The 25,658-nt window shown below is 43.4% G+C and overlaps 1 protein-coding gene across 2 annotated transcripts in view; it reads left to right on the top strand.

The window, feature by feature from the left end:
- Positions 1-650: 650 nt before the first annotated feature.
- BEND4 (BEN domain containing 4) overlaps positions 651-25,658 on the top strand; it is a 30,649-nt gene continuing 5,641 nt past the window's right edge. The window contains exons 1-3 of one of the 2 annotated variants that reach the window (XM_057407529.1): positions 651-1,159; positions 11,699-12,265; positions 22,051-22,142. In XM_057407529.1, coding sequence (XP_057263512.1) covers positions 796-1,159; positions 11,699-12,265; positions 22,051-22,142 — 1,023 coding nt within the window. In that variant the 5' untranslated portion in view covers positions 651-795. The remainder of the gene's footprint in view (positions 1,160-11,698; positions 12,266-22,050; positions 22,143-25,658) is intronic. The other variant, XM_057407528.1, reaches the window with a different exon arrangement.

Raw genomic sequence — 25,658 nt, forward strand, 5'->3', positions numbered from 1 at the left:
GGACGGGGGACGGGGGACGGGGGACGGGGGGACGGACACGAGAAGAGAGGGACGAGCCTTTGCCCCACGTGTCCGCCTCATTTAAGCAGTTTGCAAAAAGCGGGCGGGGTGTGCGGGCAGGAGGCGTTGCAAATAATGTTAAATGTGATTAATCTCCCGGATTCCTGGAAATCTGACATGCATGAGTTACAGCGAAACCTCTTTTATTTCGCCATGAAACGCTTTTGCATAATGAGAAAGAAAATGTCCTCTGTGTCCTAATCAATTCTGACAGGTCCTGGACTCCCAAATGGCATTATTTATTTCACCCCTAATAACCGGGGAAGCGGCCGCGCGGCTGGCTGCGTGCGGGGACAGGGGTGGGGACAGACAACGGCGGGGCACCCGCAGCGGGGCCACAAAGTTTCTGCGCGGCTCCGCGCTCCGAGGGCTGGGCCGCTATTCTGCAGCACCGCTGGGCACGGCCCCGCGGAGCGGGAAGGGCACGGGAAGGCTCCTCGGCCGCCCCCCTCCCCCGGCGGTGCCCGTTGGCTCACCTGCCCCGCGGGGGGAGCGGGAGGCGGCAGCGGCCCCGCCAGGGCCCGCCTCCCCGCCCCGCTGCCATTAGCAGAGATTACCCTAAACACTTGCCGGTCGCCGCCCGTCTCCCTCCAGGCATTGGCGCGGCCGCCTGTCAATCAGGCCGGCGCCCCGCCGCGCCGGGGCTCCGCCGTGCCACAGAGACGAGCCGCGGCGGCGGCAGACGCAGCCCCGGAGCGGGGCCGTGTCGCGCTGGGGTAGGGGAGACGCCTGAGGATGGAGGAGGAGGAGATGCAGCCAGCGGAGGAGGGACCCAGCACCCCCAAAATCTACAAGCAGCGGGGCCCCTACAGCGTCCTGAAGACCTTCCCTGGGAAGCGGGCGGTGCTGGCCAAGCGCTATGAGAGACCCACCATGGTGGAGGTGCCCCGCGGGCGCGGAGCGGGGCAGCCCTTCCCGCACGCCGCCGAGTCGCTGCCTTACGCGCAGCACGGCCCCTTCCCTAACGGGCCCGCCCGCCCCGCTGCTGCCCTCGGCGCTGCCCAGGGACATCCCCGCCCGCCGCCGGCCCCGAGCTCTTCGGGCCGCTACGGCCCCTGCCCGGCGGCGGCGGGGAGCGGCGGCGCGGAGCTGAGCGCAGGTACCCGCAACTCCTCTCTTCTGCCGCGCAACTTGGCGGGGCACTTTGCAGCAGGCTGGAGCGGGATGAGGGCTGCGAGCTCCCCACAACACGCACACACCCACACCCCTCTGCTAGGGGGCTGGCGGCGGTCCTCAGGTCCTCCCCATGGGGGCTGGCGACGCCAGCGCCCCGGAGCTGGGTGTGGGGGGAACGGGGAGAGCGGCTGTGTCCGCCCGTCGGTGGGGCATCGCTAAAGTTCACGGGGGCGGGCGGGGCCGCTGCAGGGGCCAGCATCGGCCCCGGGACGGGGAGGGCATCGCGGGCCCCCCAACGCCGTCGGGGCTGAGGCGACGGCTGCTCGCGACTTGGCGGGGCAAGCGGCCGAGGGCCGGTTCTCACCTGCGGGTGGCAACGGGCGGGGGAAGTCCGGGCCGGGCGCTCCGCTCCACCGCGGTGTCGGCCCGGGGGGGGGGGGGGGTGTGCGGCGCGGGTGGCTGCCGGAGGGAGCGCTGGCGGTGGAGAAGGCTGATGTTAAAGAGGTGGTGATTTTAACAGGAAGAAAATAGGCTGCTTGCCTGCACCGTTTTCGTAAGATGTAGCGAGGAGCAGGGGTTGGGGTTATTTTATATTTTTTTTTTTTTGCTTTAAAGGTGTACGATACCGAGATGCTGAACGCGTATCTTTCTTCTGGTGATGGCTTGGAGTTAAAAACCACGTAGATTTTGATGTGCAACCTAAATTTGGCATCAGGAAATGGGAAATTGCATCTTTAAGCAGAGTACAATCAAAAATGAATTACAATAAATCCTATATAATTGCATAGGTCATTCTCTTTAATGAGATTTTATTAACCTGACTGTCAAGCTTTTGAGTCAGGCAGATATTTTATCTTCTTCAACTGATAAAAGTGTCAGCTATAAACCACCATATAAATATTCATAAATCTACACATCTGTGGCAGCCTATCAGCATCATTCTTTTGGACATTAAAAGCATTCTAATTACTTTCTGTCTAGCAGAGCTGAAATGCTGCCTGTTATAGTATGTGCTTGGCAGGCATGATTGCTTTTGTTTGCCATCACAAATAGCAGCATCCTATTTTATATACTGATGGTCCAGAATATATTCAGGGTTTGACTGAACAGGATGAATATTATGAAGCACCATCTGGTTTTGATAACATCGGGTATATTAACTCATCTGTTAATTTTTGACACATCAATGATTTATTTATTTAGAAAAATTGGATCCTGTTTTGGTATGTTGCTGTTTGCCTTTGTAATAAATGTGATGACATTTCCTTACTAAACAGGGAAATATGCTACTTAATAGGATATATGGCTATGTTTTAATGCCTGTTTTCACCTAGAAGCAGCCATGTACTGGATGAATTTATCATGTCTTGTTACAAATAATTCAAGTACTTCACCAAAAAGTTTAATACTTGAATAGATCAGCCTGAAAATTCATAGCTCTGATGCACAGTCCCGTGATCTGTAGCAGAACATAGTCTTTTCTTTTTTTTCTTGAAAATACTTCTAATTTGAAATGGCAAAATGGTGGTAGTTTAGTGTTTTTTGTGGCCCACAATCAAAACGCTGCCGATAAATGTGACACCTACATTTCTTTACAGAAGCAGATTACGCCATGGAAAACATTCAGCTGTCTGGTAGATGATGTACGAGGCTATATTCACAGCGAAGCCCTCTGGGCTTTGAAGAGCAGAAGTTTGGGTGCCTCTGTAGATTGTACCAGCCAGGTGCTAGAGCAGGCTTCAAAGTTTGATTCAGTCCTGTGCTCAAAACAAAACAAAAAGGTAGTTAAGGAACTGCTGTTTGTGCACCGAAGCTCTGTGAAGTCCCTGTCCCATCAAGTACGCATCCAGGCTTTACTTTAGGTTCCTCTATGGGTACCAGCATAATCCTTCTCTCAGCTAAGACTGAAGTACCAAGCACAACAGATTAGGAGAAAAAAAACCAAAAATTTGCTGTACTGTGCAGAAGTGGGATTTTCTACAGGTTGTCACATGGTGCTGATAAAGCAAGAGGTGAGGTTAATACCTCCTGGGAATTGTAATCCCTGGGGTGCAGTGCTTTGCTGAGCTATGAACCTATCCTTCCTGCTTGGTGATGGGGAAACACCAAGTGCCTTGTGTTGGAGGAGCTCTGACAGTGGTAAACTGAGCTGGAAGCTCTTGAGGGTGAGCTAGTTGTGACTTCAGGGCTGTGTGTATGTAAAGTACTTCCGTCCAGTCATCCAGAGCCTTGACATCCTCTTAACAAATGTGTGAGCCAGTTTAATAGCTCTGGCTGCTGCTGGGGAAGCAGAACTGCAGTTTTACCCTGGGGAGTGGGAGCATTTGTGTGTTTTTCCATGCAGAGTTGCTCTGTGCTTTGCCCAGCATGCACAAGGTCTCTGCCCACCTGGCTTCTGGGTTCCCCACAGCTGCAAGGGGTGGGCTGGGCCCTTTCCAGAACACCTCTTAGTCAGAGGTTCATCTCCTGATAAGTAGGTGCTGTAGGGAAGGAAGGATCCTTCTCTTAACAGGTATCCAGCTGCAGGTCCACTGAGTTGTTCTCCACAAAGCAAGCAGTCACCATCTATGGCTTACAGAGTTTTCCCACTTGGCTTACCTGTAGTGCTTGGTGGGTGCTTACTTAAATGAAGGGGTGGAGAGCTGTACATAACAGTTTTGTAGAGCCACCTGTTTTGTAATTTCATTTTCACAGATTCCCCCTTTTTGTTGATAGCTCTTCTCTTGTGCAGGCAACAGTGAGCAAGCTGGCTGCTGGCTAATGAAAAGTCCTGGGTTCAGCTGTAACAGTCAGTTTTCCCTTTCGTAGTAGCTGGTGCAGTGCTGTGTTTTGGCTGTAGTCTGAGAACAATGCTGATAACACACCCAGTGTTTTAGTTGTTGCTCAGTAATGCTTACCCCGATCAAGGACTTTTCAGTCTCTCATGCTCTACCAGTGAGGAGGGGCATGGGAAGCTGCAAGGTAGCAGAGACAGGACACCTGACTCAAAACTAACCAAAGGGGTCTTCCATACCACAGCACGTCATGCCCAGTATATAAACTGAGGGGAGCTACCCAGAAGGCCCAGATTGCTGATTCTCCTCCCCATCCCGCTGGCAGCAGAAGGGAAGAAGGCAGGGAGTGAGTGAGCAGCTCTGTGGTGCTGTTACCAGCTGGCCTTAAGCCACAACAGCTATCAACTTCAACTCTTAATGCAGTTGATTCTTAATCTTCAGGCCCCCTCAGATACAGAACATCATGTTTACTTTTGAGAGTGCACACCCCCAGCACAGCCACAAGTAAGGATGTTTCCTTATTTTTAAAGGTTTTCTTAGTGGTCAGAGGTCTTGCCAAGGGTGGATGGTTTCTTCTTCAGTCCCTCTCTAAGCGGCCACCCTGGCCTCTAGCATCCAGAAGAATTGCAGGAAGAGGGTTTAAGGGAAGGAGGAAAAGTAGGTGTTCTTGATCCTGTGCCATGGTGAGCAAAAACCTAGCTCAAGATCAGACCTTTTAGGGAAAGATTCTGCATGAGAAATGCCATCTTACAGTAAGAAATGTGGAGCTGTAGTGCAACATGAGCCTTCTCTGTCTTCTAGTGAATATGACCACTGCTGCTGCAGCAGCGTAAGCCACACAAACAGGTACATTCAGAGTACCAGCAGATACACATTTTCTTCAGTAAAATGTTTTTTCTTTATTAGTTTATTCAGTTTATTTTCCTGGTATGAAAACAATGTATATCTTTGGTAGCATGTACATTACATTATTATAGTTAACCAAAGAAATTCCTCTTCCTTAGGAAAACATACTATAGACCTTACAGTGTGCCTTAAAATTTAAAGTGGTCTTTCATTGAATGGGTAGAAAGAAGAGCAAAGCTGTCTTAGAGGTGTTGTTCCAGTGCTAACAACCTGGCATCTTTAACACAACCAATTAATAAATCTCTGTTATGCCTGGACACCAGAAAGTTTTTTAAGTGAACAGAGAAGGTGAAGATCATTAATTTGGCTTTAACAAATAAGTTGGGAATCCTCATCTGAAAGTAGATCTATCAGATCAGTACTGAAATGGCTAAACACTTGTCTTCATCCACTGGGCTGTCTTTGTGATCTTCATGCAAAATGCCCAAGAAAGCATTGCTTAGTCATAGGAGGTGTCAAATGACTGTGAGAATGAAGACCTTAGGCCCACCATAGGAAAGGATCTTATTTGAGACCACCTTAAGAACCTGAATGTGCACAAGTCCATGGGACCTGATGAAATCCATCTGCGGGTCCTGAAGGAGCTGGCAAATGAAGTTGCTAAGCCACTGGCCATCATATTTGAGAAATCATGGCAGTCAGGTGAAGTTCCCAACAACTGGAAAAAGGGAAATATAACCCCCATTTTCAAGAAGGGGAAAATGGATGACCTGGGGAATTACAGACCAGTCAGTCTCACCTCTGTGCCAGGCAAAATCTTGGAGCAGATTCTCCTGGAAGGCATGCTAAGGCACATGAAAAACAGCAAGATGCTTGGTGACAGCCAGCATGGCTTCACTAAGGGGAAATCCTGCCTGACCAATTTGGTGGCCTTCTATGATGGGGCCACAGAACTGATGGACAGGGGTAGAGCAGTTGATGTCATCTACCTGGACTTGTGCAAAGCGTTCGACACTGTCCCACATGACATCCTTGTCTCTAAATTGGAGCGACATCAATTTGATGGATGGACCACTTGGTGGATAAAGAACTGGCTGGATGGCTGCATGCAAAGAGTTGTGGTCAATGGCTCAATGTCCGGCTGGAGACCAGTAACGAGTGGCATCCCTCAGGGATCAGTGTTGGGACCGGTCTTGTTCAACATCTTTATCTCTGACATGGACAGTGGGATTGAGTCCCCCTCACCAAGTTTGCCGATGACACCAAGCTGTGTGGTTCAGTTGATACGCTGGAGGGAAGGAATGCCATCCAGAGGGACCTGGACACGCTTGTGAGGTGGGCTGATGCCAGCCTCATGAAGTTTAACCATGCCAAGTGCAAGGTCCTACACCTGGGCTGCGGCACTCCCAGGCACAGCTACAGGTTGGGCAGAGAAGAGATTCAGGGCAGCCCTGTGGAGAAGGACTTGTGGGTGTCGGTTGATGAGAAGATGAACATGAGCCAGCTTCAGTGTGTGCTCGCAGCCCAGAAAGCCAACCATATCCTGGGCTGCATCAAAAGGAGCGTGACCAGCAGGTCGAAGGAGGTGATCCTGCCCCTCTACTCTGCTCTTGTGAGACCCCACTTGCAGTACTATATGCAGTTCTGGTGTCCTCAACATAAGAAGGACATGGAACTGTTGGAACAAGTCCAGAGGTGGCCCACAAGGACGATCAGGCGGCTGGAGCACCTCCTGTATGAAGATAGGCTGAGAAAGTTGGGGCTGTTCAGCCTGGAGAAGAGAAGGCTGTGTGGAGACCTCATAGCAGCCTTCCAGTATCTGAAGGGGGCCTATAAGAATGCTGGGGAGGGACTCTTCATTAGGAACTGTAGTGACAGGACAGGGGGTAACGGGTTAAAACTTTAACAGGGGAAGTTAGATTGGATATAAAGAAGAAGTTCTTTACTGTAAGGGTGGTGAGGCACTGGAATAGGTTGCCCAGGGAAGTTGTGAATGCTCCATCCTTGGTGGTATTCAAGGCTGGGTTGAACAGAGCCTTGGGTGGCATGGTTTAGTGTGAGGTGTCCCTGCCCATGGAGGGGGGTTGGAACTTGATCTTAAGGTCCTTTCCAACCCTATTCTGTGATTCTAAATGCTCTCAATTTTGTGACCTAAGCATAGACATTTACTGCAGTGTTCGTATCTAAAAGAGTAATGACAAAGTCTGTGCATGGGCAAAGCCATGTCCATGCTGCTGCCCAGGATGTAAATTAATAATATGGTAATAATTGAACAAATCAGGAAATACCAATCATCAGGTGAGAGAACTGAAATACTGCAAAGTGGAGGGTGAAGTGATTGGAATTGCTAAGGTCCTGGACTTCGGAATCTTGCTGAAAGTTGCATACTAATGAATACATTCCTTGCAGAGGAGAATGTATGGTATTGAGGCCCACTCTGTAGTTATAAAGATGACTTTTAAAACCAGCTGCCCAAGATTTCAGTGGGAACTGTGGAAGAGCCATGACCTGAATCCAGAGGCATTGAAGCCCAGCACAGTGTGCTATTAATAAATCTGTCTGGTCTAAGTATTGAAAAGATCCTCAGGTGTAGGAAGAGCTGATGTTACACCTTCCAGTCTTCCCAGACATCTTTTCTGATGCGTCAATGTAGGTGTCATGTTGAGTTTCAGAAGTTTGCTCTTAGTGAAAACCTGGGTTTAATCTGGCAGTTGGATAGCTAAGAAGCCCCACAGTTCAGCATCAATGAGAAAAAGACGTAAAGACAAATGCTATATCTGGGAGTTGGTGCCTGATTTGCCATATGATAATACCTTCAGGTTGCTTGAATTCTTAAATAATCTGGGTAGAAATACTTGCATTTTTAGGAATTTAATCCTGCTCTGTTAGCCCTTGATAGGCCTGATCGGGAAAGTCCACTTTCAGGCAAAAGTCTGGTCAAAGTTAGTAGAAGTTCTGTAAGACTAAAGGCCTTAGAGTCTGAGACATTAGAATTATATGCATGGTGAGCATTGTAATAAGGAAAAAGGATATCACAATAAGACTTCAATATACTGTTTACACTGTTCAAGTCTGGTGCAGTGTCCTGAGTTCAGCTATAGCAGCTATTTTTCTCCTTTTTAGTAGCTGGTGTAGTGCTGCATTTTCAACTTTAGCCCAAGAACAACACTGATAACATGCGTGTCTTTAGTTGTTACTGAGTAATGTTTACTCCAATCAAGGACCTTTCAGTCTCATACTCTGCCAGTGAGGAGGGGCATGGGAACCCAGGAAGAAGCAGAGACAGGACAGCCGGCCCAAACTAGCCAAAAGGGTATTCCATACCACAGCACGTCATGGCCAGTATAGAAACTGGGGGGAGTTACTCAGAATAGTCTGGGTATCCGTCAGCAGGTGGTGAACAGTTGCATTGTGCATCACTTGTGTTTATTGTTTTCATTTCCTTTTCCTCTTTTATATTCTCTTCCCTTGTTATTTCCCTTATTATTATTGGTGGTATCATTAGTGATTTGTGTTATACCTTAGTTACTAGACTGTTCTTGCCTCAACCTGTGGGAGTTACATTCTTTTGATTCTCCTTCCATCCCTCTGGGAGAGGGAGAGAGGGAAAAGGGGGCATGAGCGAGTGGCTGCATGGTTCTGAGTTACCAGCTGGGCTTAAACCACAACATGCAGTCATTTCAATGGAATCGTCCTTTCCTACAATATACACACATTACATTAAATCAATTAAGAATCATATATCAGTGATTATTTAGTAGTAATCACATAAAGCCAACTTTTTGTCATTTCTTAGCGATTAGGCATTGTACAGTGCTTGCATTTCTAATTACAGACAGTCTGTAAAAGCAGTTCCAATTTGTATGATATATGCTAAACGGGCAGCATTTGTTTCTATTGTTGATCCATCACAAGAAATAACTGTAGTTATTATTCTCATTTGGGGTTGTTTGGACTGTGGGTACAGGTACTGTTACTGCTGTCAAAGTGGTTCCTGCTTCAGCACAGAGCCATATGTTTGCAAAATGTGTGCTGAGAGCATCCCTCACTATTGCTGCCCAGTGGTACCTACAAAAAAGCATTTGTGAATCTTTATGGTGGCATTTCAAAATAGCCCTGCCTTGTCATGACTTTCATTTTTATGTCTTTGAATATGGGTTAAAGTGAAGAGAAAAACAGTAATTGCTGTTGTTATGCCTTTGTAGTAGATCTAATACTGAGCTAAGGATTAAATCAATACTGTCATTTCTATATAAAATTTCAGTTACATTTTAAGCCATTATCTCAGTGAATATGCATTCACTCGCTGCCTAATGCATTCAGTTTTACAACAAAACTAATAATTAATTTTATCTTCGCTGATGTTAGTGTGTATTATAGTGTTCTTCAAAACTGGTATTTGCAATGTCATTTTGCAGAATTTTAGGAGAAACTATAATGTTAGAATAACATCTCTTACACCAGTCTAATCCCTTTTCAGTTGTTTCATTCATATTTTGTCCTCTTGCAACAAGGGTATGTAAGGAATGAGTAACTGGTTTGTCAACAGGGACCATAATGATTAAAATACAAACAATAAATATGACTTCAGGTCTGGAATCAGATTATAGGATTAAAATGAATGAAAAACCTGCTCTGTAGTAGGACTGCAAAGTTCCAATCAATATCAATGTATAACAATTTTAAAGGGAAAATGTGGAGGTAAAGAAATAAGGCATAGAAAGCCCAACTTGAGGTTGTTAGTGATGCTTGAGTTCCTTGATTTTCATTTGGTTTATCAGTAGGTTCCAGCTAGAAAGCTGCAATGTTAACCATTCTTTTAATTTATATTATCTCCATTGTGCTGTTTTGTTTTGTCCTTGTATCATAAGAGTTAAAGACCTCTACCTAAGCTGGCCTTAGGTTAATGCAGTAAAAGGGAAGGAGGGACAGCAGGTATGGAGGGTACAGAGCAGCTGACACCTCACCAGCACCCCCTTGCAAAGGGGGAAGTAGTACCTGCGCATTTCTGCCCTTTTGAGTTGTAGTGTGGAAATAGGGCATTGGTTAATGTTTTGAATCAAAGATGCGTTGGAGAAATCTGCTCTCGTTCATCTGAGCCTATCTACAGGAGCGCGGTAGGACTTGTCAGCACAGGAGGCAGATAGTGAGGATGCTTCAGGTGGTCTTAGGGGCACCCCAATCTTTCACATGCAGGTGGGCTCTCTTTGCTTTGCCCTGGGCAGCCTCGTAGCCCAGCACTATGCCTGTGCTTACTCTGTCCATCTCACCATCATTATGGTTAAGTCCTTGGGAAATCATAGTCTCAGGTTTTGTACTGGGGGGGTCTTCTTGGGCTGTGTTCAAGACTAAAAGCATTTGTATGCTGCTTCAGCCTTCTCTGCAGAGATCTGGAGGATGCTAAAAATGCAAAGTAGTGTTGTTTTAAATATTCTTCAGGCCAGATGTACTAACCTCAGTGTGAAGTAGATTTTCCACCAGAAGGTGTATCTTCTGGATCATGGAGAAGGGCCATGAGAAGTGCCACCTCTGAAAGGCGTGGTTTCTGAACATTTCTGTTCTTTACGTATTATCAATGTGATGAAGCTATGTTTTCACTTCTGGTGATGACGTTATGATAAATCAAGGTCTGGGGTGCTTAGTCTCATGCATCTGTCACAGGTTGCCTTTTGAAAAATAAATGTGTTTGTCACTTTCTAAAAGTCAAGCCTGCCTGAGAAGAGCTCTCCAAAATTGGCAGTGCTTAAACCTACCAGGCTTTTGATTTTTTTCTTTTAAATCTCATGCAAAATGTTAGTTGCATCTTTGCAGACACCTAAAGGAGCTCAGCTGTGAATAAGCTAAAAAAAATTTTTTAAGTATTATTTTTATTGGGGAACCTAACAGGTCATATCATAAATGTCTTGGTAATTTACCATCTGTGTCCAAGAACTGTTACAGCAGCTTGAGCTATATACATAGTGCAGAAGTGAACTGCGCAGATTTAGGTTGTAGCTGCTATTGCTCCCTGAGACGTGACACCTTCTGTCATTAGTGGCAGTGCTGACAAGGTGCAGCATGGCATTCTTATCCTGCTTGCACAGCTGTGCTCCCGCCTTTGGAAATTGCTGCACGGCCCTGTATAGGGTTTCCTGATTGTGTCCAGAGCAGCTTGAAGAGCTCTGCACTGCTTTCCAGTATGTGATACTGGCCTGCCCACAAACTCGCAGGAGGTCAGCAGAGCAGAAAAGATTGCTATCCTGTCCAGAGGAGCTTCATGTTGTACATTTGATGTCTTTCCTCAGAGGAAGAAGAGGGAAGAAGGTTTGCTTATTGCTTGAGCTGTTCTTGGACATATCTGGAAACCAAAGCAGAAGAAACAGAAGGAAACTCTATAGAATTGGGGGCAAGTCATGTGAAGTGTCCCAATGTCAAGCAAGTGCAGCAAAGATGAGACGGAATAAAACCAAAGCTTGGAAGCCTTGTTGAAGGGGAGCAGGGGATAGGAGGAAGGTGTAGTGTGAAGTCCTGCAAATGTGCAGGCAAGTGCCTGCCAGGAGCTTGAGATAGGCTTCAAGTACTTACATGAACTTTTAATTGTAGAAGATTGCATGGAAATTGTGTTTTCTTCCCCATTTTCCTGTCTTAATCCCTCTGAAAGAGATGGCAGTAAGCAGTGACTATTACCACAATGCATTTCTGATTAACAGCAAGGGCACAAGGGCACTCTCAAAATAGAAGCAAAGTCAGGATTGTTTTAAATCACAGTGTTGCAGAAGTATTAAAGCAGAAGCCATAATTTTAATGTGTTCATAAATAAAATGCATGCTACTGTAAACAGTTGTGTACATTCATCTAGCTGCTACTGCCTGGCATAACCTTTTGCGTTAGGTTTCTGTGATTCATTTTTTCTTTTGTTGCAGAGAGTCGAATGATTCTGGATGCCTTTGCCCAACAATGCAGCCGGGTTTTAAGTCTCTTAAATTGTGGTGGAAAACTACTGGACAACAATCACTCTCAGTCCATGATTTCTTGTATAAAGCAGGAAAACCCAAATTATAGTGACAGACAAGAGCAATGTCAGCTTGGGAAAATGGTCCATAGTCAGACGTCAGACATTTTAGACATAGAGATGCAGTATATGCAAAAGAAACAACAAACCTCAGCCTTTCTGAGAGTTTTTACTGATTCCCTTCAGAACTACTTGCTTTCTGGGAGCTTCCCTTCTCAGAACACCTCATCAGTAAATGATTTTAGCCATTTGGCAGATATGGATCCACTTTCAACCTCTCCAGTACACACTTTAGGTGGATGGACATCTCCAGCAACATCTGAATCTCATGGTCACCCATCATCTTCTACGCTTCCAGAGGAGGAAGAGGAGGAAGAGGAAGAAGGGTACTGCCCTCGGTGTCAAGAGCTAGAGCAGGAGGTAATTTCATTGCAACAAGAAAATGAGGAACTTCGTAGAAAATTGGAGAGCATTCCAGGTAAATAATCCCCTGCCATATAATATTGTCAACCAGATAAAATTACTTTGGGTTATAGGGGGTTTTGTAGGTGGGTTTTTTTTTTTAAGTTCTGGTTATTTTTTAAGGATGCAGTCATAGTAATCCAACACTGGAATTTGTCTCCAGCCAAAATTCCTACAGCTGTGTCCACTGGAAAATGATCTGCTGGTACTCATCCATATGAATCTTTAGTCCTAGACTAGTGAGCTGTTTTGTGGATGGGATGTACTTGTAATCTCAGATCCCAAACATCAGGTCATAGTAATTTCAAACATATACGTTTGTACCTAATTATCTGTCTTGTTCTTTCAGTGACATTCCATTTTATAATCCTAATTCCCCTTTGGGGCTTCTTATTTGTTTGCTTAAAGAAACTGTTCAAAGTTACATCCATACTTTAACTTAAGTAGATTTGGCTTTTACCTTGAACAGTATCTTTTAAATTGCTGTTAGCTCAGCGGGAAGCATAAGTTCATCTCCTCCCATTCATCTTTGAATAAACCTTAAAAAAGTTTTTGCAACAACTTCTCCAGTTCAGCAATACCTAGCAACTGCTGGGAGAGAGAAAGCAGGCAGAAAACCGCTGTCTGATAGAAACCCCGTCAAACTTCTCTTGCTCCTTTAAACTTCTCACTGTTAAGGTGGACTGAGATACTTGAAAGAGTGATATTGGAGATAAATAAAGTATCTTGGTCCCATAACCTCTAAACTTTAAGTACAGACAAAAATACACCGCAAATAATACCAAAAGGACGTTTAAATTTAGTAAGGAAGGTAAGTATATAATACACTTCTGACATGTATAGCCACTAGGAAGCTGCACTGTTGATAGCTGAAGTTTGAGGCACTTAGGGTACATCCATATAAAGTTAATGGCACTAATCCCTAAGTTGCAGAAAAGGACAGATAATATAGTATGGGCTGCAAGAGAGAAAATACTTGAAAGCTGCTATCTATGCAGAAAGGAAGAAGCCAGTAACTACTTCTCCAATATGTAGGTGCAGTTGCAAAATCTGAGCAAAAAGAAGGCAGCAGTCTTCATAATTCTTCTCCCCAGCTGTCAGTGATGTATTATGCATTACTTGTATTACACTGTGGGTTTCTTTTGAGTATTGGTCCTTAAGGGTACCCGCAAATCCCACAAGCAGCACTGTTCAGAGAAAACCAAAATCTAGAATACTTTCTCCACCCTTCCCTAAATCTGCAGTCACCATAACTTGTGCTCTGTCACTGGATTTGGTAGTGGTTCTTACATCATGTGGAAACACTGTGACAAAGGAAATCATGTGGATTTAACTCCTGTTGAGTCCTAGCTTCGGGTGTGTTAAGACCAAAAATTATCATTAGGCTCTATAATCAGACCTACAGCTTTCATTTAATCACCTGTATTGAACCCAGAAATCTTTTGGCTTTGGCTAAAGCATAACTTAAAATTTATTTAAGTAGTATCTCAGAAGGCCTCCAGTCCTGAGTTGGAGACTCTGATGGGCAGTCTCCAACTCTGTTCCCTGGCAGTTATTGACTCCACTGGTTAATTTCACTGGTGAAATCGTGTGCCTTATTTTCTGCCTGACCATGTGAAATCAGCTTCTAGCCATTGACTTTCATGCTTTGCTCAACTCAATAAAGTGCTGTATAGGACTTGGTACCTTTTCTGGTTGAAGGTATTTAGAGATTGGAAGCTGACTTAATTTCCATCTTAGATGAACTAAGCCAACAGCTGTTTAAAACTCCTCAGGTGAATTCAGTCCTTCTTCACAGTTCTTTTCTCCCCTGGTGCTCATTTCTTTAAAAACTCTGCCCTGGAATACATGCAGTATGTGCCTATCTGCCTGAGCAAAGGTGAATAGTTTCTTTGTTCTCCCCCATGGTTGCCCTGGTCATTTGGCCGTTGGTTGTGCAGCTGAGCTTCTCCTTCTGTGCATATTTCTTCCTAGTCATACACTGTATTTGGCTGTGTTCATGTATGAAGTGATCCAGATTGCTTTGGCTGCCCTGTTTGCCCAGTGTTTGCTGGTGCACCAATTTCTGTATCATCCAGATTCTTTTTATAGGTTTTAAATCAAGATCATGATCTTGGTTAGAAGTGCAGAACAGTATTGAGGCTGCTGCCAGTCCCTGTTGAGCCTTGCTAGAAACACATCTAGTCATGATGGTTGCCCCAGTGACAAATAATTTGAGATGTCAGTAGCAGGTTCTTAATCCATGTATGCTATAGTCTACTGATGATACATGTTGCTGCTTTTGCAATCAGATAACTCATGGTAGCAAGTTAAATGCCCTTCAGGAGTCTAGATATATTAAATCTGTTCAGCCCAACTTTTTCAAGCGAACCTATAATCTCATCAAAGAATGACAATTAGGTTTGTCTGACAAGATCCACTTTCCATAGGGTCGTTTTGACTGGCATTAATTTTATTCAGATTCTTTAGTTTGAAGTCAGTTGAATCCCCTTGCGATTACCTGTATTTTGCTAGGATTAATGCTGAGTTAAGCAGCTAGTATTTACCAGGGTCATCACAGTTACCCTTCATCTTCCCTTTAAAAGAGAGATGAACCCCCCCAGGAGTAATGAAACATCCTGTTAACAGTGTATCAAAGGAAGCAGACAAAATAAATGTGCAAGGACATATGACTTCATCAGTCAACATAAAATCGTCATCAGACGCATCTGCTGCTGTCTGGGTGACATATACAGGTAGGTCTAAAGTGACCCGTGTGTCTGGGGAAGTGTAAAGAGCCACAGAAGGGACCCTCAGATTTTGCCACATGGTAGGACAGAGGTCTGAGTTTGACAGGCAGTCCCACAGCTACTCTGAGCAAGGTTAATCAAAAATCAGCTAAAGGTGATATCTAATTATTTTTGTCTCCGGTGGTGATTTTGCTCAGTGAGCTTCTGCTACCGAAAAAGCCACCCAGAAATTTTCCTGTGACTTGAAACACCCAACTTGGTTTGCAAGTAGGCACATTGCTCACTCTCTGAGCATTTTGGTTTTGCCCATCGGGACATTGCATGTCTGATGTCCTGAAACCTCTGCAGAGGGTTTCAGTGAGTGGTGCAATGAAGAGCCAACTGTGGAGGCAGCTAGATGAACCTGGAGGCTGCCATACTGTCCCATCAAGCTGCTGAAAGAGCGCATTTTTTTGACATAGTAGTTTTCCTTCTCCTCCTTGAGGGAGCTGGGCTGGAGCTGCTCAGTGAGGCTGGCAAGAAGGCGTGCAGCCTGCCCTCCCTGCAGGCACTGAGGCTCTTGCCAGCAGCCCTGTCAACGGAAGATAAAAGCCCCAACCCCTCTCTTCAGCTCTGTAACCGCCTATGAATCATTTATCCTCTTCTTGAAATACTTTGCATTTCTTTTTTTTTACTTTCCATATGCAAAAGCCCTTTTAAAATCCATGAGAGTTGGTGATCTAAAAATAGTTGCCACTGTACATCTCTGCCTCTAGCTCTGCAAAGCACCATTTGCATGGCTCACAAAGAGACTACAAGGAAGAAGAGTGTTTTCTCAGCAGATGTAAAGGCAATGACTTTTTTTTCACTAATATTACTGAAGACATATGATCCTCTAGCTTTTGGACACAGAAAATAAGATTTTTCAGTTTTCAGAACTCTGCCCTATTACTGTAGAAGCCCTCCAGTCATTAGGATCTTTTTGCCCATAGCAGTATCACTTTTTGGCAGATCACTGGAGAAAAACTATTACATGGATGAAATACTGCATGTTTTGGTTGTTTGGTTGTTTTTTTCTCAAAAAATACCCAGTCGATTTGTCTGAAAAAACACTTAAATTTGTGTGAAATCTTAATTGTTTTAGCTATGGAATACATGAAGTAACATTCATATTTCAGTGCTTTGGCTTTGGAGCAATGGAATTTCTTGCAATTTGTGCAGTTTCCCCTATTTTTTTGTTTATTTTTTTTAGGGAAAAATTAAGCAAACATTTTTAGATTTCAGTTCAGCTGAAGAGAAACATTTTGATAAAATAATTAAAGATTAGATAATTCCTGGCAGGACTTTGGCAAACTTATCAGTGGCTCTTCAAGGTTTTGAGACTATCAGGAACAGAGCAAAGCAATCCATCTATCCTAGGAGAAAAGTGTCTCTTTCGTGTGTATAAAATTACTGGGGCTGTGATACTTTCCCAGTAGTAAAATTAAAGACCTATTTGTGAAACTGCATGTAATACCTGGATTTAGACCATCTAATATATAAGGAAATTAAGCAGCTCTCCTTTGCTATTGTGAACATGATTTTCTCACAGTTTTCTGGCCAAAAAGGGAGAAAATATTTCCAGGTGGTTAAAGCAAAGGCCAGAGTCATGAGTGAGGATTTGCCTCTTGGTGCTCCTAGCTTCGCTGCATGGTTTTGGACAAACCACCCTGAAAGTATGAAAAGTTATAAATAAGGTGAAATGGAGTGTGATAAATACAGTAATTATTCTGACCTTGCTAGCCTGGCAGCAAGAAATACTCCAGCAAACAGCAGAAGGATGGGGGTGGAAAACCCTCAAATGTAGAGAAGTGGTCACTGATAGACGGCATTCATGGTGGTGGCTGGAGGTAGCCAAAGCAAAGTGGGATTTGCAGGTCAAGTTAATATCAGTGTAATTGAAAAAGTCAGACAAGTTTTCCAGGAGGTTTTGTGTGCCCAAGGCTTGACTCTCCTTCCTGACGGTTGATCTAATAAAAGATATTACTTTTCCATACAAATCCTGTCTCCTTTATACTTTTAGAGCATCGCGTTTCCAAAGAGCCTACCACAGCCACAGCGTAGATAAAGCACCCATCAAGGGTTATGATGAACACTTTTTCATGTCCTTTTTTTTCCCTTGATATTCACATTTAACCACCTCCTTGGTTTCCCTTGATGTTCTAGATGTTGTGGTCTGATCTCTGGCCTTGTTCTGCTATTCAGCTTCAAAGCTTGAAATTACTTCGGGAAGAGAAAGCCTCATGCGCAGTCACCCAGTGTTTGGCACGAGAGCCCTTTTGAATTTGCAGCATTGCTTTACTTGCAGCTTAGGGGTGCCAGCTTGGTTTGCTAAACCAGCCTGAGTACAAAAGCTCACTGAAACATGTAACTGCAGCAGACCAGCACTTTATTAATCTGTTTTCTCTACACTTCTGGGTAAAAACCCATGAGAATTTTTGGGGTCAAGTTTCCTAGCCTACTCTGAGGAGCAAGAGCTGGTGGGGGTTTCGTGGGGCACTGTGGTTCAGCCTGGTGAAGCTGAGCTCCTTGGTGTCAACTTCGGTTTGTGTTTTTCAGGTAAGCATTTGTCTTTTTAGTGACACGAAGTCCTGTTCCAGCTCACCAGGGGCTCCTTGGTTTCCCTGTTAGTTATCAGCAGTTTCTACTGACTAGAGAGGTTCACAGGAGAGGTCCCTGTCCTGAAGACTTCACAACTGAAAGGGAGGACAAGTAGAGGTACCTTCTTTTAAGCAGAAGGAAAATGGGAGGGTACAGACAAAAATAAGAGCCACAGAAGAATGTGGGAGCGTCATTTAAATGAGAGATTCAGATCTACTGTGTTTTATCTCTTCTGTTGTTTAGGCAGAGGTGTACACCCCAGGGGTGTACGGAAGGGGCACATTCTTTCCTCTTTCTGGAATAAATATTTTTGCGAAAGAAAATTAAATACAGTGGCTTTTCAGATGCAGATTAACAGAAGTTCGGTGGTTTTCCACTCCGCCTGAAAAACACAACAGAGGAATTTCAAAAGTATCAGGATATTTGCTATCATTTTTTCTCTCTTGTTTTTGGCAGGCGCGTAGGTCAGCTTAGCCAATATTTAACACACCCTTCCGCGGGTAACACTGATTCTTCTGATTTCTGCTGGCTGCTTTCACTACAAAAGAGTGCTAGTTTTGTTATCATCCAGTTACAAACATCCAAATTTGCAGGGTATTGAGTACCCTACAAATCTTTACTAATCCACATCTCTCTTTACCAATCCACATCTCTCTTTACCTCTCACTCTTTTTCTAGCTCACTGCACCCCAACAACTTGTCTTCACAGCCCATCAATGCAGCTTCCACTGGCTTTCAGCTGACTGTTGAAATAAATGAGCGTATGAGCTAAAATAATCCAAGCCATGTTACACTGCACGCTTGTCCAAATCTCAGGCAGAGAAGGCATCTCCATTAATGCTATAAGAAATTCACACTGCCATGTAGTCATCAGCAGGTTCCCTATCATTTGTTACATCTTTTTGACAGTCGAGCACCAATTTAGAAATGCCCTGCAATGAACCCAGAGTGAAGCATTGCTCAAGGTCAAGGCAAGGAGGAGATACTACAGTGCTGAGCCAGTCTTAACTAACAGCTGCCAGTCTGAGCAGGTTGGATGTAGATGTACACCCTTCCCAATTCTCCTTGCTGGCTATTCAGAAGTAAATGGTCTTGAGTGCTAAGGGATTCATGTTCTGCTGTGCAAAGCACCAGCAGGAATACTAGCCAGTGTTGGCTACAGAGCACAAAAGCTTATTAATGAACTGAATAACTGGATTTCTTACTGTCTGCTTATGGGGCTGAGGCCACTGATGGGAGACAGCAGAGCTGGGGGTAAGCCGCCCCTTCTCGCTAGGGCTGCCTAATACCATGGGAGAGGTTGGAGATATACCTTATTTGAATTGCAGATAGACCTTACTTACAGCAAGCCCAGGTGTCTCTTCATAGTGCTGTGCTTTGGCAATATAAACAGCCTGGGGTGTGTTACACTGGAGACCACATTTTGGGGAGGATAAATGAAAACCCTTACTTTGACAGATACCAATACAAGTGATTGTGGCCCAATAGCATCTATAATGAGCAAAACCACAGTCCAAACCAGTAATAGAGGTGTTCTTGATGCTTCATAAAAAGTTGGAGGCAACTATTGGAGCCAAAGATTTTAAAAAACAGGAAACGAAAGAGTGGATATAATTGGGAAATATCAAAAGCATGTTGTTGAAGGCCCCCAAAGACTATCTAGGAGAAAAAGTTCCATAGTGGTTACAAAATCAACCAACTTGGAGAGAAAGCAAAGCAATGGTTAGAAACATAACAAATGGAACAGAAGGGAAGTTGTTGAAGTAAAAAAGCAGAGGTTAGGATCATTGGAAAATTAAAATCAAACCTGGAGCATTCTGTCGAGGAGGTATTCTTTCCCTGGCAGACAAACGGAAAAATATGGTGTCCTAGTAACAGTATTGGACCATTATCAGATGGAAATAATAGGATTTGACAAAAATTTGGAACTGCTCATTGAGTATTTCTGTTCTTGTGAAGAGTAAAATGATGCAGTCAGACCAATATGATGATGATGGTAAGCACCTAGAAGTATTTTCCACTGTAACTCCAGGTTTTAGCCACATTCAACAGTGGCTTCAGGTGGGACTGCAACCTCAGCTGTCTGCCTCAACTCCCTTCCAGTGTCAGAACAACTGAGTGGCTTGATAGTGCCAGAATTGCGGGCCTGTTTGAGAAATGATAAACAGATGCTGATTCCAGCCCAGGTTGTAAGACAGAGTGGGTTTACCCACTGGTGATGTCTGATGCGAAGAGAATTTAGCCTGGGGAGTCACTGTGCTATGTGGCAGGTCAGACTGAGAGACCCTAGCCTGGCTGTTGTCAGTAGCACAGTCTTTGGCCACTGCGCTGTTCAACTATTTGTTAGAAAATAGGATACTCCACAGAGAGAGCTGTGCAAGCTATGCCAAAGAAGCACTTGTTACAACATACAGATGCCTAGAGTATCAAATCTTAAAACTTGGATCAGTGAACAACAAAGACCTGCCACATCTTAACATCTGTCCTGCTTAACATCGTAGCAAGACCAGCATTCCCCCCCTGCTAAGGCTCCTTCCTAGTGGGCAGAAGAATTACTGCTTCCCTGCAGGCTTTTCTACTAAATTATGATAAGCAAGTGTTATTTTGATATTAGCATCTTTCCTGTTGGTTACTATAGGCACAGATCCCTGTTGGTGATGCTGGTGATAGTGGATATGTGCATAAGCATGCAGAGTTTCAGCTGTCACGGTTATGATCTTGTTAACTCTCTAGAGAAAAAGCCAAATCTTTTTTTTTTTGCCAGACCTTCTTAAAAATATCCAGTGCACTAAAATGTTACCTGTGGTTATTTTTCTCCTTTATTCCACATAAGAACATGTATTGAATGTTTTTGTTTGCTGCTGTATGCTAAATACACAGCTCTCATTATAGGAAGGCCACGGAACATGTTGGTGGGGCTGTTAATGCTCTTCTGACTTTTTCAGAATTGAAACATTTTCTGAAACCATCCAATGACACTTAAAAGTGCTTTTTTTCCTACCAAAAAAAAAAATGCTCTTCTCCTCCTATGTCAGTGTCACTGTGTAGCAGCTCTGGTCTAGCAATAAGAAGTGAAGTCACTGGAGAAATAAAACAGGTACAAGTCACTTGAAATGCTAACTTTCGCCTAACACATAACCTCCTATGGTAAAGTGTGATGTATCAAGTGAAACAGGACCAAATACACTGATGTCTTCACGGAGAAGTCAGCGATGAGTGAAAGGGCACAAGAATTCATTATTCACATCAGGCACGTCGCATGACTTCTGTATGCAGACTGCTGGATGTAACACCACTTAGCTTAAGGTGTTTGTTTTGCACAGAGTAAAGGTGTTTTGCACCCTGTCTGCCTGGAGAGGGGATAGTTGCTGCACAGTGTGAATGCCCAGGAAGGATTGCAAAATACTGATAAATCCTACCTTGAGACATTCTCAGTGATTTCAGTGCTTGTTTTCAGATTGCCAGCTTATGACAAAGCCCAAAACACTGCATTTTTCCAGGTATAAAGGCTGAATGCCAAGAAATAATATTTAAAAAAAAACAGAACACTGAAATATTTTTTCTGGATTTTTAGCTGAAGCTATGATTATCTCTGAATATTTTACAAAAACAACCCATATGAAATGTGCGACTGATAAGGTACCTTAAAAAATGATGCTTAATTTAGTCTTGAACAAGTCAGTTTTAATGTTGGGTTAATATCTGTTTAATTCTCCTGTGGTGGTTCAGGCTCAGAGGAGAAGCACTGTGTCTCAAAAATACTCCAGAGTTAATCAGGGATGTGGCAGCATCTGCTTAAGAGAGACCCGTAATTGAATCATCCGTAATTAACCTATCACCTCAGCAGAAGGGAATAGGATGTTGGTACCACTACTGGAATGGATGAGAGTGATGGGAATAGAAAGGGGGGAGGATGAGGGAAAGAGAAATAAAGCAATTTGCCTAACACCTACTTTTATTTGGGAGGAGGGAGGGAAGAGAAATTAAAGTATATGAATCATTAAATCTGTTCAGTGTAGTTAATGAGACTGTAGTTTCAAAAACTCTTGAGTGTGTTTACATGTTAATCAGTGTATGATTTAGGTCCAAGAAATGGTTTCTCCTTTGTATGGTTGGGCTGTTCACAGTACTTACAGATTTTTTTTCTTATTATCATTACTGCTGACCTAATTTGTATTTGTAATAATTATAATTCCAAAATAGGAAAAAAAACCTTTGACAACTAGTGGGCAGAGAATAAAAGCAATGTTGGAGATTTCAGCATAGGAAATACAACATCCATCATATATTTATGAATGAAATGCAACAAATCCAAATGAACAGTATTTCCTATCAGAAATAAATCTCACAGACGCGCAAAACAGATCCTGAAGAATACTGTTTAATTTAATATTGTTGTTACATTTTGTGCAAGATAGGTAATATACAATAATTGCAATTTTTTTTCATGCAGTGCCCTGCCAGACTGTTTTAGATTATTTGAAGACTGTACTTCAGCATCACAACCAACTTATGGTACCACAGCCAACAGACCATCCAACTGAGGTAGTATACAGTGAAGACAAGCTTCATCTCTTTATGTTTGACAATTCATTGAAAACACATAGGCAAATAAACCAGGAGGTGCTGAAAGAATATATTTGGTAGTAAAAATATGTAAAATCTATTATTAAACTGTCATTCTTAGGTACAGTAATCCCCAAATGGAGGAGACTCATCACTAGCGTAATCTAGGATGACTTCACTGACAGCACATAACTTCCTCCATTGGCACCAGCTGCACTTGCCTTGCTTTGGGTAGTTTTTCTCTCGCCTTTCTTCAGAAACTCACTTTTGTGGGTAGAATTTAGGCTGGTTGCTAGCCTGGTGAAAACTGCAGCTGGGTGGCAGTGAAACTGCTGTGAAAACTGCAGTGGCTGCACACAGCAGTTGCCAGTGCATGAAGGCTGGAGCCCGTGCATGGTGGGTATCAATATGTCATGTGTATGGATACAGACATGCATGTGTATACAATTAGTATAGCTGTGAGGCAGCTCTAAGATGGTTAATGCTAAGATGTGTTTCCTTCATTTTGCAGACAGAGCCAAATACAGACTTCAGCAGTCTTCAGCAGACTTCAGCAGACTTTAGAGTGCTCTTGCTTTTCAGAAAGCAGCCCAAACTATATGTTGAGTGTTGACGATTTTATACTTGATATGGAGTTTGGGGATTTTTGTAATTATGATCTGTTTAAAAGGGCTGCAGTCAAAAAGCAGGAAATTAAAGTCCCCCTCTTCTGTAGAAGGTAGATGTATCTGTCAGCTCTTGTGTAGGTCACATTAATTTTGCACCACTCTGTTTCTATCCAGACTTGTGAAAATGCCTCAAATTAAGAGGTTTTGTTGAGACTTTTCTAGTTTAGACTGTCTGCATTTGAGGCTCGTGCTATGCATGGGTTCATATGTGTAGGGTATACATGTCACTCCCCATTATTCACGCAGACAATATCAGAAGAGGGAACACTTGGGTCTAGTTTGACCTCCCTATGTACATAAATGATATGTATGCAAGCCTCAGATAGTCCAACTTACCGTAGTTCACTGAAGATGCTTTGCAGCAGTTCAGGATGTGCTTCACTTTGCTCCTCCATTCGGTTTTATCCTGTGCAAATTGGTACATACATATACGTATACCTGTACATATACATGTATATAATTAGCTGTTTTCACTCAAATGTATTTCAAGGATTCATTTTCCTTTATTTAATGCTCTTTTGCGTAACTAAAATTTTCAATCACTGCAAAAACCGAGGCTGTTCTCTAACATCCCACATGGAATAGTTTCTTGTGATGTGACAGAATTTTTTATTCAATTAAACACACAGATGCAAATCTTTTATTCATAAGCTTAATCGTGTACAAATACAAGCATGAACGCATTTGTACTTTGGTTCTTCCTTCAGGGTCTGCTTATTTCATTTCTGGAAGGTTTTCTGTTTGTTTTAGTTTAATGACTGCTGGACACACCAAATTGCATCATATATTTACCAAGAATCTTTTGCCCAGAAGTGCTTTACTTTCAGAGGAAGTAATGAAAGAGTATCTGTAGCAGGAACCCAGTAATCGTTTAACAGAATAGCATAACACTATATCATGCCTTTGGAGAAGAATGAGGAAAAATATCCTAAGTTTCAGGGGGAATAAGAGAGAAGTATAATAAAATTGGGGCTGAGGAGATTACGCAGAATTTATTACCTTCTCCTCGGTTAATAGTAATGTGAGCTCTCATGAAATTTAGATGTTGGGCCTTTCTGCATCCTATTTCCTTCTGCAATACATTTAAACACAGAGGCAGCTTTTAGGATAGCTTGCTACTTAGCAAAGCCACATACGAGCATCCAACCCTAACACACATGAGCAAGCGTGGAACCTTACACTATGCCATTACGGGCTTGCATTGCATTGCTTCTGCCTGCCAGGGCTTAAAAGCAAGGCAGTACCTACTGAGCTAGCTGTAGCTTGTGCTGGTATCAATAAAAAAGGTCCTTGCTTCATTACAGTGTTTTTTAAAAAAAAAATAGGTTTCAGAAATCTAAGATAGGAAAATAATTTGCTTTATATAAAAGAGTTGCAGAGCTAGTTGCTGAAAAAATAAGTAGCAACCTGGGAAGCAGATGGTTCTGTGGTGGAGCAAGCCAAGGAAATACTAGTGTCGGCTCTCTCTGAGATGGTGTGGTCACAGTTTCTTCAGTGTAAGCATGTAATGCCCCCAAAGAGCTTTCCACGCTGTCCCCCTGCTCATCTTCCTTCCCCAGCCCTTTCACCATGTTGGGAGAGGATGAGGAGCTGGGCTGAATGGAGGGTGATGTTCTTTCCATGGCAGAGCTCCTCAGACATTACTGGCTTCCCAGGGGGGTGTGTACCTGGCAGAAATTAAAGCAGCTTCTTGTATCATGAATGGAGGGAAGGAATTGACACTGGCCCTTTTGCAGTGGTGAGAAGCGTCAAGTGAAGTGAAAAGAGAAAGTCTCAAATGATAACAGACTATAATTGAAGGGTCTTTCTCTTAGGGATGACAAACTTGGATTTACAAACTATAGGGGGAATCGAGAGTTGAGATGTTTTGGGGGTGGGGAAGGGCACCTCTGACACAAAGTCCATCTCTTCCTTTATATTTTGGCTTCCTTTGCAGAGTTTTGGATTTGATTGTAGGCATCTCTGCCAGCAGTTTGCACTGAGCTGAACAAGTAGCAGACAGTCACATAGGCTCAGCTCCCAGTGACACTAAGCCCCAGCAGGTCATGGTACCCTAAATCTTACAGATTCTCTGATGACATCACGGTCTTCACTAAATTCAGCCTTCCATATATTTATTCCATATACTTAGTAAACTTACATTTAGCAAAAAAAGTTAAAAGCAAATACCTGAGGAAAAACTTCAAAGATGCTCTGAAGCTGTCTCCCAGGATGCTATAATAAATATATGAAAGGAGGCAAGGGTAGTCCTTAAAATAATTTTCAGATATCAAAGATCTAGTAGCAAGGAGGAGAACTTTGCAGCAGTTGCCCACAAGTTCAGCATGCGGCTGATTGCCTCTGTTGAGGATCAGATCCATGTTTCTCTAGTTCACTGTGGGCTCCTGTCTAAGATAGGGGCTGTAAGAAGATTTTACTAATTGGGCTTCCAGATTTATGTGTTTTAATAAAGAGGTGGAGCTGTAAAAGTGAACGAGTCTCCAAGAGGATGGGGTTGGGGTTTTTTTGTCTACTTCAGTTATTTCAAGTATATTAACAATATCATTATATGTTAATTGGGTAATGCTAAAATAGCATTTATGGGCAAGAAGAATTAAATACAATTTAAGTACAATTGACTAAAGAGAGCTTATAAATGTGTGAGGATTACAGGAATCCCCATAATTAGTCCTACAGCATTCATTTGATTTTGGAATATTGAAGCACACAAATTATGAAGGTTAAAAGCAAAATTTCTTTCCAGCTGACACGGTGGCATTTCTGTAAAGCTGTAATTTGAGTTAATACAGCATTCATTAATAATAATGAAGCATTCAGTTTTCATAGT

Source organism: Pezoporus wallicus, unplaced genomic scaffold, assembly GCF_028554395.1.
Source record: "Pezoporus wallicus isolate ANWC-B61680 ecotype Strahan unplaced genomic scaffold, APGP_CSIRO_Pwel_v1 contig_2492, whole genome shotgun sequence".
NCBI classification, from domain to species: Eukaryota; Metazoa; Chordata; class Aves; order Psittaciformes; family Psittacidae; genus Pezoporus; species Pezoporus wallicus.